The sequence below is a fragment of the Antechinus flavipes genome, chromosome 4 (assembly GCF_016432865.1).
Source record: "Antechinus flavipes isolate AdamAnt ecotype Samford, QLD, Australia chromosome 4, AdamAnt_v2, whole genome shotgun sequence".
NCBI classification, from domain to species: Eukaryota; Metazoa; Chordata; class Mammalia; order Dasyuromorphia; family Dasyuridae; genus Antechinus; species Antechinus flavipes.
Window position 1 is genome coordinate 79,442,423 of NC_067401.1, and position 18,850 is coordinate 79,461,272.

Consider the following 18,850-nt stretch of genomic DNA (forward strand, 5'->3'; position numbering starts at 1 on the left):
CAAATTAAAACACACATAGGAAAAAATTCAGTATAAAAAACAAAAAGCTATATGCATGGACACACCAAAAAAAACAAATTAAGATTACAATTATAAATTGGCTTGATTAATCTTCCCTGGGCCTTAGTTTCTCCTTAACATATGTAACATGAGGTTATTGAACCAGATGGCTTCTAAGATTCCTTCAACCTCCAAATGTATATAACTAAAAAGACAAATGTGATATGATAGGATTTATAAATAGGTATATGAGACAATGAGGTAATATTCCTATTGTATTCAACTGTGGTCAGACATAATATCATTAGTGTCAACCTACTCAAAGGTATTTGAAATAGTTTCTACTACCATATTTTTCTCCTAAACTACACCTTGACTTTAAACCCAGCAGCAGAGTTCAAGCCACATTTTTCTGCCTAGGTCCCTGAATTTGCTATCTTATACATTTCTAGCATCGACTTTTGGATTATTATTGTTACATGGAAATGCATACTTAATATCAAGGCTTATTAGGATGAATACAGAGAGGCTTGGAGAGACTTACATGAACTGATGCTAAGTGAAATGAGCAGAACCGGGAGATCATTATATACAACAACGATACTGTATGAGGATATATTCTGATGGAAGTGGATTTCTTCGACAAAGAGAAGATCTAACTCAGTTTCAATTGATCAAGGATGGACAGAAGCAGCTACACCCAAAGAAAGAACGCTGGGAAATGAATGTAAACTGCTTGCATTTTTGTTTTTCTTCCAGGTTATTTTTACCTTCTGAATCCAATTCTTCCTGTGCAACAAGAGAACTGTTCAGTTCTGCACACATATATTGTATCTAGGATACACTGTGACATATTTAACTTGTATAGGACTGCTTGCCATCTGGGGGAGGGGGTAAAGGGAGGGAGTGGAAAAGTCGGAACAGAAGTGAGTGCAAGGGATAATGTTGTAAAAAAAAAAATTACCCAGGCATGGGTCAATGTCAATAAAAAGTTATAATTTTTTTAAAAATTAAAAAATAAAAATAAAAAAAATATTTAAGCTTCAAAAAAATACATCAAGGCTTACTATTAATGGCTCGCTGTCCAACATTGTATTTTTGTAGGTGTTGTTCCCACTCTGGCTCATCATTTTGTCACTTTCTTCTGAATGAATAGGAACTACTTTAACTAAGATTCTAGTTTGGTCCCCATTCTGAGAGCATCAATATGAGGGGACAGAGAAGAAAGGAAACCAACAAAAAAGAGATGTGTGATTAGAATACATTAGGAGACTGTAATTTCTTAAGCCAGGTCATGAAAAAATACTGTGGATGATGGCTGGGAAAAAACCTATAGGATTTCATAATCTAATGATCTTTAAAGAGAATAGGTTCAGTTAAAAGTAATATTAATGGAAGCCAGTTACAAGGTAATAAATGGTGAGAGACTGCAATGAAGTAGAGATTTCAGTAGGGTAAGGGGACTAAGTTTCTTTGGGGAAACTTGGCAGGTAAGTTTAGGCATATACGTGTCACTCCAAACCAAACTAAAGGTTTATCTAATCTTTTATTCAACTTAAGCATGCCACAGATGTTTTGTTGAGTTTTTTTGAGAAATATTTTCATCAGTATCTTCTATGAATCCAATTTGATATCAAGGGACAAGATGACAATATGATATGGTTAATGTTAGGTGATATAGTCAATATGTATTATGTTGACTAGATTTCTTTGTTATTTCTTTGATATAGGAAACTCCCAGTGGGAAACTAATTACTTTATAACAATGCACTAAGCATCTGCTCTGTAACATATCTTTAGAGAGCTGCATGGCAAATTGAGGGATTAAGTGATTTGCCAAGGATTACACAGCCAATATATGTCAGAAGCAAGACTTGAATCCAGAAGTTACTCTTCAAGGCTTGATCTCAATTTACCACCTACCATATACAACTCTATCAATTAAATGACTTTTTACTTCTCAAGAATAAATAGGAGCATGTCATCATTGCCACTGCCATTGGAGGTCATCCCTGCAGCTGAAGTTAAGGTTGGAGCTGGGATTAGACTTAGGCCTGGGATTAAGGCTGAGGAGAGGAAGAACAGGAGGAATAGAAAAAGAATAAATAGGAGCAGCTGACATGTTCGATCCTATCCTACATTTCAGTCAATCATTATATATCAAATAATATTATAAATATTAATTTTAATATATTTTAGATGTTCATACTTGATCCTAATGACAAAGCAGAGTTAATACAACATGAAGGTGAGGATGAGGAGGAAATGGAGAAAGATGTTCAATCCCCAAATCGTTGTAAGTAATCTCAAAAAATTGAGAAAATAATTAATATAAAAAATATACACCAAACAAATAGAAACTTTTCTCATCACTATTACAAAAGTCTTTATTATTGTTTTATAACTGTTCTTATTTTATAGCATGCAAGAAATATATACATAACAAGAAACAAGTTATAATTTAGTATAATAAAGTAGAAACATAGTGTATGATGTGCAGGGTTTAACATAAGAAGGACTTGTATTTAAATTGCATCTCTGAAATTTATTAGCCTTGCTTTTTCCATAATGTCCTTGTCTTCACTTTATCTGTATTCTTAATCTACTGTGCTATCTTTTGCTTTTTTGGAAGGACTTGTTACCATGAACTTAAGTTTTTCTATTCTTCATATTATTTCTGCTCTGGATGAATTCTATATTTTCTTCTAACTTCATGCAAAATTCCGATTTCTCTCTTGGATAATGCAAGAGCCCTGCCACTCATTTCCTGATACTACCCCCTTTGATAGATTGCCCTCCATATTGAACCACAATACTGTTAGCCTCCTCCTTTATTGAGCAATTTATATTTTACTAATCTTGGTTTCTTCCCCAAGTGCCTTCTGAGAAGTAAGACTGACCCTCACTGAATTCATTCCTTCAGACTGGAGCTGTCCCTGACCCCCTCCTCTACCTTTATTTACCTCTATTCTTTAGTTTTCTTGCAAGACTGAATAAGTTTTTTCTGTTTGGGGTTTTTTGTGGGATTGGTGAATGTTCCTGGCACAGTTTCTGCATCCTTAAAATTCCCTCTAGGAGTCACTCAATACAGTATGAAACTAGATTTCTTCCCTTATTGAAAAGTGGGAGCTAGATGCTGGAAGAGACTATGCAGCAGAAGAGAAATCTCTAAGTAGGTCCCAGAATACAAAACTGTGGATCACATTTTATACTCTGCAAGAAAGCAGAGGCTAGCTGGAGAGTCATGCTGGAAAAGAGTGTGATGGATTAGCACTGCTGTTCATCCATAGGTTTTTACCTAGTTGAGTTTCTTGATTTCTTATCTTTATTCACTGACAAAATCATACATCCTTCATAGATTTGTGTGGTATTATTTAAATTTTATGTTGTAAAGATGTCTCACTGTGGCATGAATATGACTCTGACTTTTTAAGTGGAATACAAATGGACCAAAAGCTTGCCAGACCTTACCAAGTTGGAATGGTTTCAAGTATGAGCCCTCTAATATGATCATATATCTTTTAAGAAAGGGTGATGACATTTTTGCACACAGAAACTCAAAGACATTATCTAAAGGAACAAGGACAAAATCACAGAATCCTGAAGTACTGGAATAATTTTACATTATTTTGAAGTACCTGTATACTTGATTGGCTTCCTGACCTTGTCAGAGCATCTCGTCAATACACCAATGTGGACTACAACCTATATATACCCTAATATTCAGTGTGACTCTTATCGTGTCTTTTCATTGATCAATGATCATAAGATCATGAACTTGGAGCCAAATATAGCCTTGGAGATGCTACCACAAGTTCAATTTTATGGATGAAGAAAATAAACTTTAGGAAGATTGTGACTTGCCCAAGATCATATACATAAAAACAAAGTTCAGATTCAGGGCAAGTCCAGGGATTGCAACTTCAATGCTCTTTCCCTTCTATAATGTTGCCTTGTAGCCATCCATTGAAGATACTTCCAAATGCCAGAACTCTTCTTTTGGGTTTTGATAATTTATAGAAACCAGTACAGCCCTCAGTCTATCTCTGGAAAATCTGCAGATTCCTGACCCATCTAACCTATGTGATCCTTGAAGAACATAGCACTCAATACCTGACAAATATACTGACAAGGCCAGAAACTTAACGAGATCGTAATAATCATTCCAAAACCCTACAAAATCTGACCTTAACACAAAGTCCCAATTTGGCAATTAAAGCTGGGGAAATGAATAAACTAATAATAATAATAATAATAATAATAATAATAAAGAGCTACTTTGATTCCAATGATACCAAAGACTTAACAACAAAAGAACAAATTAATTCTAAAATACATTGAAGCAAAGCCTCAAGGAAAACACATATTGACCACAAGATAAAGTAGAATTGCTAAAAGACAAGATGCAAAATGCTTTATTTAAAGAATATAAAATAATACTACAAATGAAACGAGAATAGGAGAAAATTAGAAAATAAGAATGTGAGAGGGGACATGCTAAAGTTAGCACTTTACAGATGATTTAAAAAACTTTACTCTTGTAACAAAGTTGTTGAAAATTTGAATGATACAAATAGAAATCAATTACTTTATGAGAAAAAATATGACAGTAAATTTTTAAAGGAAGGAGAAAAAAATATAGGGAATCTTGAATGAAAAACAATAGACAAAAATAGATCAAAGGGAAAAAAGTCTTAATATCAATGGATCACCTAGAAGCCATACCAGAAAAGAAATTTAAATATCAGATTTAAAGAAATAATGAAAGAAACTGCCCAGAACAAGGGGACAAAGTGAAAATACAAATAATCCACCAATAATCTCTTATGAGAAACTTCAAAATGAAAATTCCCAAGTAATATTAGAGTCATCAAACAGGGCTTCCAAATTGTGAAAAAATTATTTCAAGAAACCAGAAAGAATTCAGGTATCAAGGAACCACAATTAAAATTATGCAAGATTTAGAACCTACCACTCAAGAAGAGTTGAAAGCCTAGAATATAATATTACAGAATGAAAATTATATAGGCTTAATTTGGATATAATATTACATAGGGAAAAATGAAAAATAGAGGGCCTCCAGGCATTTCTAATTAAAAGACCAGAACTGAGTAGAAATTTTGTAGTACAAATACCAAAATTAAGATAACTATGAAATGGTAAATAAAAGTGAGCAACCTGAAAGGAGGGAAATGTGGATATAAGGATGAAATGTTTACATTCTAATTGTGTGAGGTAATGCAAGTGTCCCTTTAGGAGCCTAATGTCACCAGGGATCACCAAAGACAAATAAGTCAGAGAATCTTTAATAGTTATGTTACTTAAATAAGTTATTGGACACATTTTGCCCAAAAATATATATCAGTTAAAAAAAAACTTGAATAAAAAATTACAAAACTATTAACTGTCTGCACTGTCTATGAAGAAATGAAGAAAGAAAATGAAGAAAGCAAACTCTAGACCAGTATTAGAAAAATTGTATATGGAATATTAACCAAGTGATTAAAGAAGAATATCACAAAGATTGTGTACTGTGACTAAGTTTATATCTGGAATGCAAGATTGGTTCAATATTAGAAAACATAACCATAATTGGTTACATAGAAATAAATGAACTTTAAAAAAGTCATGTATATTTAAAACCAAAAGCCAAGAATTTTAATGAATTTAGAATGTATCTTTATATAATGTGAATGTAATGTGAAATAAGCCCCAAAATAAATTGTGGAAATGGTGAAAGATTTTAAAAGCCAAACAGAGAAATTATTTTAACATAATCAGAAAAGAGGGAGCCTCTGAATGTCTTAAGCAGAGGAGTGACATGATTAGACCTGTACTGTAAGAATATCCTTTGGCAGTCCTAGGGAGGATAGATAGGAAAGGAGAGAGGGTGGATGTAGAGAATCTAATTAGAAAATTATTGAAGTAGTATACATGAGAGGTAATGTAAAATATATTTGCAAAGTCAAATATGCAACTGATTGGATAGAATGACTTCAAGTTTCCTAATTTGGCTTACTAGAAAGATGGTGGTGCTCTTAGTAGAAACAGGAAAGGGGTAGATTTGGGGAACAAAATGTTGAGTTCTACTTTATGTTCAACTTGAGATTCTTAGAGGTTATACTGGCTGATAACAACCATTGGTCAACTGCTGATAGAAAGACAAATTCCAGAGGGATATGGGACTAGATATATAGATCTTTAAATCATCTACATAGAAGTATACTTGAATCCATAGAAGGCAATGAAATTACACAGAGAAAGAGTATGAAGAAAAGAAGAGGAAACCAGCACATTCCAGCATATAGACATACAATAGGAAATGGGAAAAATCCAACAGTGACCCTGCAAAGGAGAATGAGAAGAGACAGCCAGACAATATGAAGATCCATTCAAAAGCAGTGACATGAAAACCAAGGGGGATATGGGGTTTCTTTTAAGAAAGGGTGATTTGTACTCTCAAATGCTTCAGAGAGAATTAAAAAGGATAGTAACCAAGAAAATGTAGTTGAGAAATTAATTTCGAAAGGAGTTAATCTGGGAAAAGGAAAGCCAAAGGAAAATAAAGTAAAGGCATAGAATCAAATAAAGTATTTTTTTCCTTTTGTTTTTTAAAGGATGAGAAGATATAGGCCTTAGATTTTTAAAAAAGGAAAAATTGGAACAGACGAAGAATAATTAAAGGGGTAAGTTCCTAAAAGAGATGGGATCCAGGATACATGGAAAGAAGTTGGTGTTTGCAAGGAAAAGAACTGCTTCCTCCAAAACTGGAGCAAAAAAAAAATGAGGAAAAACATCAAGATGATACAGAATAGAGAGTTCAAGAAAAAAGGGAAATAAACATGGATATCATTTTTTTTAATGAAGTGTTTAGTGAGATCCTTTCCTGAAAGAGAAGGGGCAAATATATATTTGGGATATATATAAAAGCTATATAAAGGTGATATTAAAGGTGACATGATAAACAGAATGGTTTGAAGAGATGAAAGAAGGTTTCTCCAAGGAGTAGCATAAAAATCATTAAAAGAAGAGTTGGTATGCAGTAGTGAGAGCCCAGTTAAGATTACCTAAATTTGTAATGAGCCCAGTTCAATGACTTCCTCCATCTGAATTTAGTAGCATATGTATACAAGAGAAAGCAGACCTATTCAAGGATTGATGTTGGAAAGGAATAAGAAACAGAAAATCTTTTGTCATTATAAAATGCTGTAGACTACCTGGAGAAATCAACAGGGCTTTTATACAGGTCTGATTATTGCTGACAGGAACAGGTCACCAAAATACAAATGAAAACATTTCAGGAAAGCAACTTCAGGTCCTGTCGTTTGTGATAAAGTATAGGAAATCAAGATATCTGTTAACATGCACCGTAATTTGAAGAAAAACAGATTTCAAGGTATTCAGAGGAAGAGCAATCAGGATTTCAGGACTTACAAGTTCCCATGGGAATGTCCCAAGAATAAAATTCAACAGAAAGTTTTATAAGGAAAAATAATGGAATTGTCTGTCACCATTTCCAAACCAAGCTATCTACCATCTAAATTCCATCTTTATAGGTCCTCCAATGAAACCTTGGACTCTGTCTTTGGAACCGCCCTGTGTTCAGATAGTTGAGGTTTTTTCCCCCTGGAACCAGTTAAGCTGTATCAACTCACAATGTCTTGATTGCATAGCTTTCCCTTGCTGAGTAAATCTTGTCATGTTACCTGTTGAATGAAACTACATTTATTTTATTCATGCCAGTATTGAATATAAACTAAAATACATAAATCAAATGAGGAAAACTAAGAGAGAGTAGTATCACAAAAACACAAGAAAGAAGAATATCTAGGAGGGAGTTATTAACAGTGTCAGGCTGCAGAGGTGAAAAAAGAATGACTGAGAAAAGATCATATTTGACAAGAGATCAATGGTAATTTTTTTTTTTTTGAAATGGTAACTTGTTAAGGATCATGCCTGGGTGAAGAGACAGGTCAATTCTCCGAGAGCCTCAGCAGCTGTGGATCGGGACACTTGAGGAAGTTTCAGGGCAGCCTTGTGGACTGGAAAATAAATTGGAGGCAGAGAGAAGAAGAGAGAGATCAGACAACACAACTACCTCTCAGTCTCCTAATATCATCATCATCATCCTGTCACATAAAGAGATCCAATGTATAGGTCCGAGTTAGATCTCCAGCAGCCACTGGATGGTGGCTCCCATATCACAACAATAACTTAGTTGAGAAATGATGGTTGCCCAATCACAAATAGGTTGATAATTAAGAGAAAGGAGAGAAAGTGGAAGCACTGAGATAGCTTTCTTTGTGTAATTTCTAGTATTTCAACTAGAATAGAGAAAGGCTAATAACTTTAAGAGATTGTAGAGAATAACAAAAGTATTTTAAGGAAGAGGAACTCTTGGATATATTTGTAGGGCCCAGAGAAAGAGATAGTTGGGAGAAATTAAAAATGAAAAAGGTAACAAATGATAGCAAGGGCAAGCTGCTGGAGGAGGGAGGGCCAAGAGCACATTTAGGCAGATTAGCCTTGGTGAGAAGAGCCACCTCTTTATTAGAGATTCAAACAAAGAGAAAAAATTGAGGATGATGTCAAGGTTAACTGAGATGTATAATAAGAAAGATGAGGGAGGGGAATAGCCCCCTTTCCCATTAAAGTATTAGAGATTCCTTGCAAAAAAAAAAAAGTGGGAGAGGAAATAATGAAAGGAAAAGGGAGAAGATACTACTTAGAACAGCCAACTTGGGGAGGGCCATAGAAACGCAAATAGGAAAGAATAAAAGAATTTCCTTGCTGCAGTTAGAACCCAATTGAGATAAGTTTAGTTTCCAGAAATTAAAAATATTTTATAGATTCTTAGCTTTTATCTTGATTAGAAAATAAATTTTCTAAATAATCTAAACATAATTTAAAATGTATAACAAAAGAAAGCTGATATTTTATAAATTCTATTCAGAGAAAAATAAAACACATACTACAAACTATAAAATAAACACTTTTTTTTTTAATTTTGCAGATCTAAAAATTACAGATTGGCAGTGGATAGTGTTTGATGGTCCAGTTGACACCGTATGGATAGAAAACCTAAACACTGTGCTAGATGATAACAAAACTTTGTGCCTTGCTAACAGTGAAAGAATCATTTTAACTGATAGCATAAGAATGATTTTTGAAGTGGATAATCTCTCTCAGGCCAGTCCTGCTACAATCACTCGATGTGCAATGGTCTATTTGGTAGGATTCCAGGAATAATTTTCCTATTAAAAATACATTGTAAGGGGCAGGTAGTTGGCAGTGAATAGAGCACCAGCCCTGAAGTCAGAAGGAACTGAGTTCAAATCGGACCTCAGACCCTTAACTACTTCCTAGCAGTGAGACCCTGGGCAAATAACCTCAATTGCCTCGGGAAGGAGGGGGGGAGGGGGAAGGGGGAAAGGGAAGAAAAAAAAACTACATTGTAAAAAGTAAACTTTTTTATATATTTTCTTTTCTTTTTTTTCCCTCTTCTTTATTTTTATTTATTTATTTTGCTGAGACAATGCTACTCTTAAGAGGATCATGTTCTAACACTAACATGTAAATAACTAAGCATGTACAAGCTATATTTAGAGTAGATGGAAAGTAATCAAAGAAGGGAAGATTATAGATACTGGCTGAGAAGTAGGGAGAGCTGAGAAAAGCTTCTTGAAAAATGTAAGCCTTGAGCTAAGTGCTAAAGGGATTTTAGGAAAATAAGAAGTTGAAGTGATTTAGGTTGCACTAGTTATCAATAGTAAGAGACAGGGGAGAGACTACACCAAATAATATGTATTTCATCCCTTATATCTTTAACTAGTGGTGCACATGTGTGCATATACACATATATGTATGTACACATACACACACATACAAGACAGTTGGTTGATTATTAAGGGATGTTATAGAAAATCAATTGGGAATATTTTGGAAAGATTTAGGGGTGCAGTTTATGATCCAGTACATGGTTTGTGTGAATCTAATTGAAGTGTATATTTATTAAACCCTTGACTTTTATCACTTAGGTGAATTGAATAGCTCAATTAGATGAGAAATAGGAATGATCCTCCCATAAGTAAAATCAACAGCTATCTGTTTTATTATTTGGAGAAAACCAATGAAAATCTTCATTTCCCCCCAAATCATCCTTCACTCAAAAACCTGAATTCCACAATTAGAACCAAAAATCATTTTATCTTCAATTTGTGATCCATGTTAAAATTTAAACTCTCAGAGGAATAACTCATAAGTTGTTATTAGTCATATTAATATTGGCACAATATACCATATCTTCAGTGCCATGAATCAGTGACAAGATCAATGCCAATCTGAGAGCCCATTTCGATAGAGGGGAAGAAGGAGAGAATATGAGGGCACTAGGCTTCAGGAGACAGGAAGTTAAGGAAAGAATCCTCTAAGGGGAAAAAGACAAACAAAGTTTAGTACTCACCAACTCTGCTTCCTTCACAATGTTGCCTAGAGTTGGTCTTGGAAAAGGGTAAATAGTAGAAGATCCTATAAACTATCTTATTCAGGGAGTTCATTGCAGTCAGCAAACTGATAGATTGTAAAAATAACAAGGATCGTTGGGCTCCTAAGGTTGAGGCAGACTATCCTGTGGGTGATAATCTGACTATTCTGATCTCTCTGTCAACCAGCTACATCCTACTATAGCTTGAGGAAAACATTATCTTAGTCTATTTCTACCAATAGAAATGGGGAGGAGGAGTAAGCAGAGGAAGAAAAGCCATATCCAAACCACAATTAGAAAATGTAAAATATTCATAAAAGTCATATTTGGAGACACTCATATAAGTATTTTCATAGTAAATTTTCATTTGTTAGTGATATTTAATGTCTATGAGCTCACACTATTTTTTTTTCATTTCTAGGATCCTGCTGATCTAGGATGGCAGCCATTTGTTAAAACATGGCTTATAAAAGTTTCATCATTTCTTCCACAAACAGCATTAGATCATCTTGAACAAATGTTTAAAAAAAGTGTGGAAGAAGGTCTATTATTTTTAAGGAAGAATAATAATATGCAGCCATTCTCTGTACTTGAAATACCAATTTTAACAAATCTCTGCAGGATTCTTGATGTTTTTTTTGATTTCATGAAAAATAATGGAGTTTTTGGTAAATGTAAGTGGAATAGTTTTTCCAAGTAATTTTATTGAAGTCATTTCCTTTTCTTGAAAGCTTATTGGATAAAATTTGAAAGAAAATGTACACCTCTCCCCATCAAGCATTTGCATTCTGGTTGGGAAGATAAAACCCCTTATATGAATGATGAAGTTTATTTGCAAGTTACATGTTGATTAGAAAAGAAGGTTCAAGCTATATTTCAGTGCTGGATATAAATAGAGAAAGATATCACAGGAAGATTATATGGTATATGCAAAGCATAAAAACAAAACATCTTATGCAGGAGAAAAAAAAGATTCTTGGGAAGTATTCAGAGGTAAAATTGAAGATATTTGTTTAGAGTCACACAACTGTATATTTCTGAGGATAGCTCTAAACTCAGATCTTCCTGACTGAAGGCCTAGAACTCTTACCATTATACCACCTAGCAAGAAAGGATGGGGAAAAGGGAAGGGAGTAACAGAGAATGCTATAAATTCCTTAATAACAATATAATTTCTGGACTAATGTGAATTTTTATGATTCTTCTTTATAATAAAAATTAAATAAAATCAGATATAATTTGATGCATCATTGATGATATTCTTCTACTTTACCTTCTCTTTAAGCTTTGCCTTACTTTCATAACTTTTTCTTCCTCAACACTCCCGGAAAATAGTACATTGTAAAAATTTATCTGGAATCTATTCTTAACCTCTCTATAGAATCGTCTCACAATTATAGAAACTCATTGTATTATGTTTAACATGTATGGGACTGCCTGCTGTCTAGGGGAGGGGATAGAGGGGAGGAGGGGAAAAGTTGGAACAGAAGTTTTTGCAAGGGTCAATGTTGAAAAATTACCCATGCATATGTTTTGTCAATAAAAAGCTATATTTTTTTTTAAAAAAAGAAACTCATGTGTTGATAAAGAATATAAACCTTGTTCTTGACCATGACAGAAAAAGAATTCCTGGGATAAAGGTCCTAGGCTAGATCCTGGTCCTAGCCTTTGATCTTTGGTTCAGAGATCTAAGAGACTCTATAGGAAGGGAATTAATTCCCTGTCACTGAAACATAGAAATCACCAGCCTTAGATTTTTCTCTGTTCATAGTTTGTGGAGAGGGAGTTGAGGTGATTAGAGTAGCAAACTAAAAAGAATAGTTCTGTGGCTGATGGCTATCCTAACATAGATGAACTCCTACCCAAATTTTGTGGTGAATTAGTTAGAATAAAGTGCTTTCTCATAGAACTTATATTTCTGTTTCATGGAATGCCAAGGCCACATAGAACACAATTTAGGAAAAACTTCTGTATTGTATAGCAAGCCTATTCATACCTTCTAAATGTGATCTAGAACCAAAAGGCTACAAACCAAAGGAAAACATTTGATATCCTAAAGAATATATTTACATAATACTAGAAGACTACATAGGAGAACCTTATTCTGTAATTTATAAAGAGGGATACCTTGGATGAATACAAAAATGTAGACAGCAGATAAGGGAATATTTTCTTCCTCACTGGGAACAATGAGTCATCTTATTCACTCCATAATCAATTTGAAAAAGCAAATCTAATGCAATATTTTTACAAATTTCTTTACCACATTTTGAAACTCAAATGGTAGAAACTTTTGCTTAGCTAACTTAAAAGATAGGAAATTATTCATTGCTTTAAAAAATTAAATTTTTCTTTCTCTTTTTTCAGCTATTGATCCAACTCTAATATCAAAAATAAGCCCAAAAAATAGATTTGGTGTTAGAGTCAGGCCGCGAGACATTGAAAAATTGAAAAGGTCAGTCACAAATGGATTTTGGTATGAATCAGCATATTGATAGCATCTATTTCAAATTGGTTTATCACAGATTTATCATAGCTTTTGCATAATTGTCTGTAATGTCCAGGCTAGCTCTCTGGAGGGCCTCAGGATCAGTCAGAGTCAAGGTCAGTCAAAGTCCTTGGTCTTTAGGAGGAGAAGTGAAGGAGTCTGGCAAGTTGCCACATAGCTTGTCAAAGATGGATCCTGGACTCTGGAGTCTGAAGCCTAAAGTCTTTCCTGCTGAGCACATTGTAGCAGAGAGACTCTGACTCTCTCCCTCAGCCCTTCAATCCTTCCCTATAATTGCCTCACCACAACACATTCAGCAGGCTCCAATCTTGAGGAGAGCCATCACATCACCATATCCTCTAAGTATCTTAATGTTTATAGAACCATTATCTCACACTGAGTAAGTACTTAGCCTTAAGTGCTCTGCTGTCTTAGATTCAAGTACACCTTTTCAGAGTTCCAACCTGCTGCAATTGTCTCAGAAATCTTTCTATGATTAAGCTTAGTTGTTAATGTAGTAAGTACCATATGAGTTCAGTGGACCAGAATCTATATATAAGAAAGGAATAAATTGTCAAGAACTATTTTCAGGTAACTATAATCTCCGTTGTTGTTCAGCTGTTTGTGTTATGTCCAACTCTTCATGACGCCATTTGGAGTTTTCTTGACAATACTGGAGAAAGGTTGCCATTTCCTTTTCTAGATTATTTTATAGATAATGGAACTCAGACAAACAGGATTAAGTAACTTGGCCAGGATCACACAGCTAGTAAACATCTGAAGCCAAATTTGAACTAAGATGAAACCCTGCAATCTATTCACTGTGCCACCTAGCTGCCTTGTAATCTTTTTAAATATTCTTATTAACTATAATCTTACTAAATTGTAATTTCAATGCACCAAATGATGCCCAATCTCTGTTGTTCTAGGCAAATGGAGCTGTTGGGGCCACAGGAGAAGACTTTTGTTCACTGTAGCCTATTATGAAATCCTGAGACTTTATGCCAGTGTTGCTTATAAGCAAAGACATAAAGATAAATATTTAACAGCTGGCTAGGGAGTATGGGGAGGTTGGAGTGGAAATTTGCTCATGATACACTTAAATTTAATCTGCATTATTAATATCTCTTTCCCTTTCTGAAGTTTAGACAATTCACAAAACAATAAATTAAACTCTGATAAGGGAGCAGTTCAAGTAAATCATAGCCAGGACCAAGAATCTCAGATTTAAAAGGGATACCAAAGACCATCTGAACCAACCTCTCTTCAAAGAAGAATTTTCTCTCTAATATGACCAAGAAGTCATCATCCAGCTTTTGCTTGAAGACATCTAGTGAAGGGGAATCTAGTATTTCTTAAGGCAGCCTATTTCTCTTGACATAACTAACTGTTGGAAAGTTTTTTTCCTAACATCAAGCCTAAATTTTGCTACTTTGAAAAATTCTGAGGGCTGGTTCTAACATTAAGGGTAATCTCTTCATCATATGTCAACCTTTCAAATGCTGGAAGACAATATCATTTTCTGCTGAAGTATTTCCTCTAGAGCTTAAATGGGTCTAGTTCCTTCAGATACTCCTCATGGTTTGCTTTGTAAGTCCTTCACTATCCTAATTACTCTCCTGTATATTCTTTCTTATCAATGTTCTCCCTCAAATGTGCCACACAGGACTGAATGAAATGCTTCCTATATTGTCTGATCATAACAAGGCACAGCAAAATGTTTAGCTCCTTGAAAGTATGGATCATTTCTTTTTCTTTCTTTTTTTATTTTAACTCCTGTGCAAATACAGTGCCAAGTAAATAAAAGGTGATTGATAAGTGCCCATTAATTAATTGACCATCACCTGCCACTTTCTGGACATCATGTCTTCCTTGATGTCACTTGTCACATTAGTTTTTGGAGTGATCATATTACACTTTTCATTCAGACTGAAATTCATGGCTCTTTTTCCAAACTCTTATGTAGCCATCTCAACCTTGTACTTGAGAAGTTTATTCTTTTAACCCAAATGGAGAAGTTAACATTTAAACCTATGAAATTTTCTTCCATTACCTTGGATCCAACAATGCCTGTTTAGAATTTCTAGATGGCATTCTTCCATTTTGTCTGTTGACAAGTGAAATATCTTGCCAAATGCTGAGCCAAAATGTACCTGCATTATATCCTGATCCATCAGCATATCCTGATATATCAATCATAGCATTATCAAGAAATTAACTCAATCTGACTTATTGTTATTCATTATTTCTGCTTCTGTTCTGTGTGTGCACAAAATCTCTTTAGCCATATATTCTGGAATGTTGCCAGAAACTGACACTTAGCTGACTGATCTATAGGTTATGATAGGTTAATACATACAGCCTGCAAGCCTACCTGGTGTGCAACATTTCCAAGTGTGACCCAAACCATATTCAATGTAATTAGAAAATATTTAACAAAATACATTGAAGCATAGATAATATTAACATGTGGTTTTCTAAATATGTGGCTTAAAGGCATTCTTATGCATGGTTTAGTGGTCTTCTGTTTCTATTTGAATTTGATGCTACTGATTTATAGAGAACATTTGTTTCCCTTTTTCTGAAAATCAAAACTCTGTTTATTCTTCTGGTCTATAGCATCTCTCCCATTCATTGCAGTTAAAATCTGCTATTGTAGTGAGTCATTTTATTCTTCTGTTGCCATCTACTATCCTAGAGACTTGCTACCACCCTGAAACTCAGTGCATCAACTCGGCAGCTCAGTTTTATAATCACTGTACTGAGATCTGGACAAAGTGCTGTTGATGGACTAGAGGTCAAGAACAAAGCTTCACTCTCATATTTCGCCCAATTCAGATATATGCCTTAGACAGCAGTCACCTTCATCTTTAGCATCAGGACCTTCAGCAACTGGGTTCTAACCTCCAGGACCAAACCCACTAACAAGAAGCCCCAACCCTCAAAGGATCCAGTTCAGGACCAAAGACTCAAATACTAAATCCTCCTGGATGACTTCTGCTCAGCTACAGGTTTTACTAAGTGACCTCAGAAACTCTTTCCCTTTGAGCTAAAAAGAAGAAATTATTTTTTCTTAATTATTATATTTTTATACACAAAACAATTAAAAAGCAATATAGGTTTGGTTTAGTAAGAGTTCAAAATCTTGGGGTCAGAAAGATCTGTGTTCAAATGACAGCTCTGAGATCCTGGGCAACTTACTTATTATTAAATTACAGACATGTTGATGTTTTGATAGAGGGAATTTCAACAGCAAGATTTCCTTACTGATATTGACAAAGTCACAGATGCCTCACATTTATATATTTAAAAATCAAGTTTCATTTTAGAAGAAAAGAAAACCCCAAACTTGCAAATGTTATTGAAAAAGATAAACTAAATATTGTAAAGATTCTGAACATTCCTTTTATGTAATATCTCATCTTTTTAAATAAGAAATAATTGTCATATGATCACCATTAAAGAATTATACAATGTCAACCCTTAAGTTTTCATAACTACACTTTGTTTTTTAATCTAATGCTACAGAAATATTTAATAACGACAATTTTTAAGCAAAAGTATATGAATAAATTAATGAACTGATTTCTTTATCGTCTTTTCATTCCTTCTCTGTGCTTTTAAATCCTTTCGTTCCATATCACAGAACCATTCTCACTGACCAAGAAAGGGGATCGAAGTGGTTTCTTCAGAGAAATCCTGAAAATTTATGTCTAATGCTTGATAAGCTTTTTGTGTTTGCATTTACTTGGTCATTTGGAGGAATTTTGAAACGTGAAGATGAACATGAAGATGATATCTTGTTTGGCTCAGGGCATGGATTTGCGGCTCTCCGGAAAATAACCTATGACTTCGACAACCTTGTTCATGAATTGTTTGGAGGAGATCCACCATATGGTATGTTCTGACACATGCACAGAATTAAACAAAAAAGGGCAAGTAATTTGAACTTGTTTTCCATTTATTCTAAATCTTACGTGAAATTTGTTTATATTTGAGTATAAATACCTTTTTAAAAATGTTTTGATACATTTTGAGTTTTTACAAAACTCATTATGACCTCCAACAATTTTACAGAAGAGTTCAGCAACAACAAAAAACCTAACCATCTTTCTAGCTACCCCATTTCTGTTGAATCTGTCCTTTCAGTCACCCAAATTCAACATGTCATTGTGACACTAAACTCCCCACCCTCTATCCTTTTCTATATCTAAGCAGTTGCCAAATCTAATCATTTCTACCTCACCAATAGCTATTACATCCTTCCCCTTCTCTCCACCCACACAATAACCATTCCAATTCAAATTCTCATACTCTTTTGCCTGGGATAGTTTAATAACCTATTTATCAATCTCTCTTTCAAGTTTCTCTTCATCCATCCTTCAAAGAAATTCCAGAAAATGTTTTATTTAACATTGTGTCTTCTCAATAAGGAGAGGAGGAAACTCAGCTTTAAAAACAAATATTTTTTAAATTGTTTATATGTAATGAGGGAAAAAATAAAATATTAAATTTTAAAGACTTTTTAAAAAGGAGTTTGCAGAGTGAGTTTCCTAAATTAAAGCTAACCATGTCACTATCCTACCCAATCAACTCCTATTTCCTTCAGTATCAAATATAAAATCTTGTTTGGCATTAAAAATCCTTCCCAATCTAACCCTAGCCTATCATTCCAGGCTACTCATAAATCTGTCCCCCTCATATAATCTGATAGCTAAAATTTATATGGTTCTTTAAAATTTGAAAAATGCTTTGCATATATTGTTTCATAGGCCCAGAATATAGTGTTATTATTATAATCCCCATTTTATAGATGAGGAAACTGAGGCAGACAGTGATTTAATGGCATATGACTTCCTCAGGATCATAAATGCATATTTTTTGAACTCAGAGACTCCTGAATCAAAATTTATCACACTAGCTACTATTCCTTGCCCTTCAGCTAAGCAAAACTGACCTAATGATGCTTTCCACATGATGTTTTGCCTCTCATCTCCATGCTTATGTGCTGATTATAACACATCTGGTATGCGTTCTCTCCTCCCCTCTCCCTTTTTAACTCACTAATCTAACTAAGACTAACTTCAAACTCAATTTTCATGGGAAACCTTTCCTTGACCTCGTAACCAAGATCACCAAGACATATAACCTTTCTCAAAAAAACATAAAAATCTTGAGGACAGAGACCATTTTGCCATTGTATTTGTAACTCCATTGCCTAGAACAGTTTGGGGCATGTAGTAGGCAATTAGTAAAATGCTTATTGATTGACAAGTCAATTCTATACATATTGAATCAATGCCTACTTTATATATATGTATATACATACATATATATAAATATATAATGTTTTATCATCATTTTTTATTTAGTGTTTAAAGATATACTTTTTTTTTGACTGAGACAATTGGGTTAAGTGACTTGCCCAAGGTCATACAACTAGGAAGTATTTAGTGTCTGAGGTTACATTTGAATTCAGATCCTTCTGACTTCAGGGCTGATACTTTATGCATTGCACCACCTAGCTGTCCAAAGATATACTTTTGATGAATATTTGGTTTTCTATGATTCTGATGATTAATTTAAATAGCATTTAAATTTTGTAAATTTAATTATGTAAAAATACATAAATAACTATTGTGATTTATAGTACTTTGAGATATACAAAGTGCTTTACATATATCATCTCATTTCATTAACATAATTTACATTACAAAGTAACAAGATGGGTATCAAAAAATCGTTTTCTTTTTTCTTTTTTTTTATTTTTTGCTGAAGCAGTTGGTGTTAAGTGACTTGCCCAGGAAGTGTTAAGTGTCTGAGGTCAGATTTGAACTCGAGTCCTCCTGACTTCAGGGCTGGTGCTCTATCCACTGTAC

The 18,850-nt window shown here is 34.1% G+C and overlaps 1 protein-coding gene across 1 annotated transcript in view; it reads left to right on the top strand.

Moving 5' to 3' along the window:
- DNAH14 (dynein axonemal heavy chain 14) overlaps nucleotides 1-18,850 on the top strand; it is a 386,173-nt gene that overhangs the window by 213,661 nt on the left and 153,662 nt on the right. The window contains exons 39-43 of the mRNA XM_051996560.1: nucleotides 2,200-2,296; nucleotides 9,014-9,231; nucleotides 10,905-11,157; nucleotides 12,851-12,938; nucleotides 16,618-16,868. Coding sequence (XP_051852520.1) covers nucleotides 2,200-2,296; nucleotides 9,014-9,231; nucleotides 10,905-11,157; nucleotides 12,851-12,938; nucleotides 16,618-16,868 — 907 coding nt within the window. The remainder of the gene's footprint in view (nucleotides 1-2,199; nucleotides 2,297-9,013; nucleotides 9,232-10,904; nucleotides 11,158-12,850; nucleotides 12,939-16,617; nucleotides 16,869-18,850) is intronic.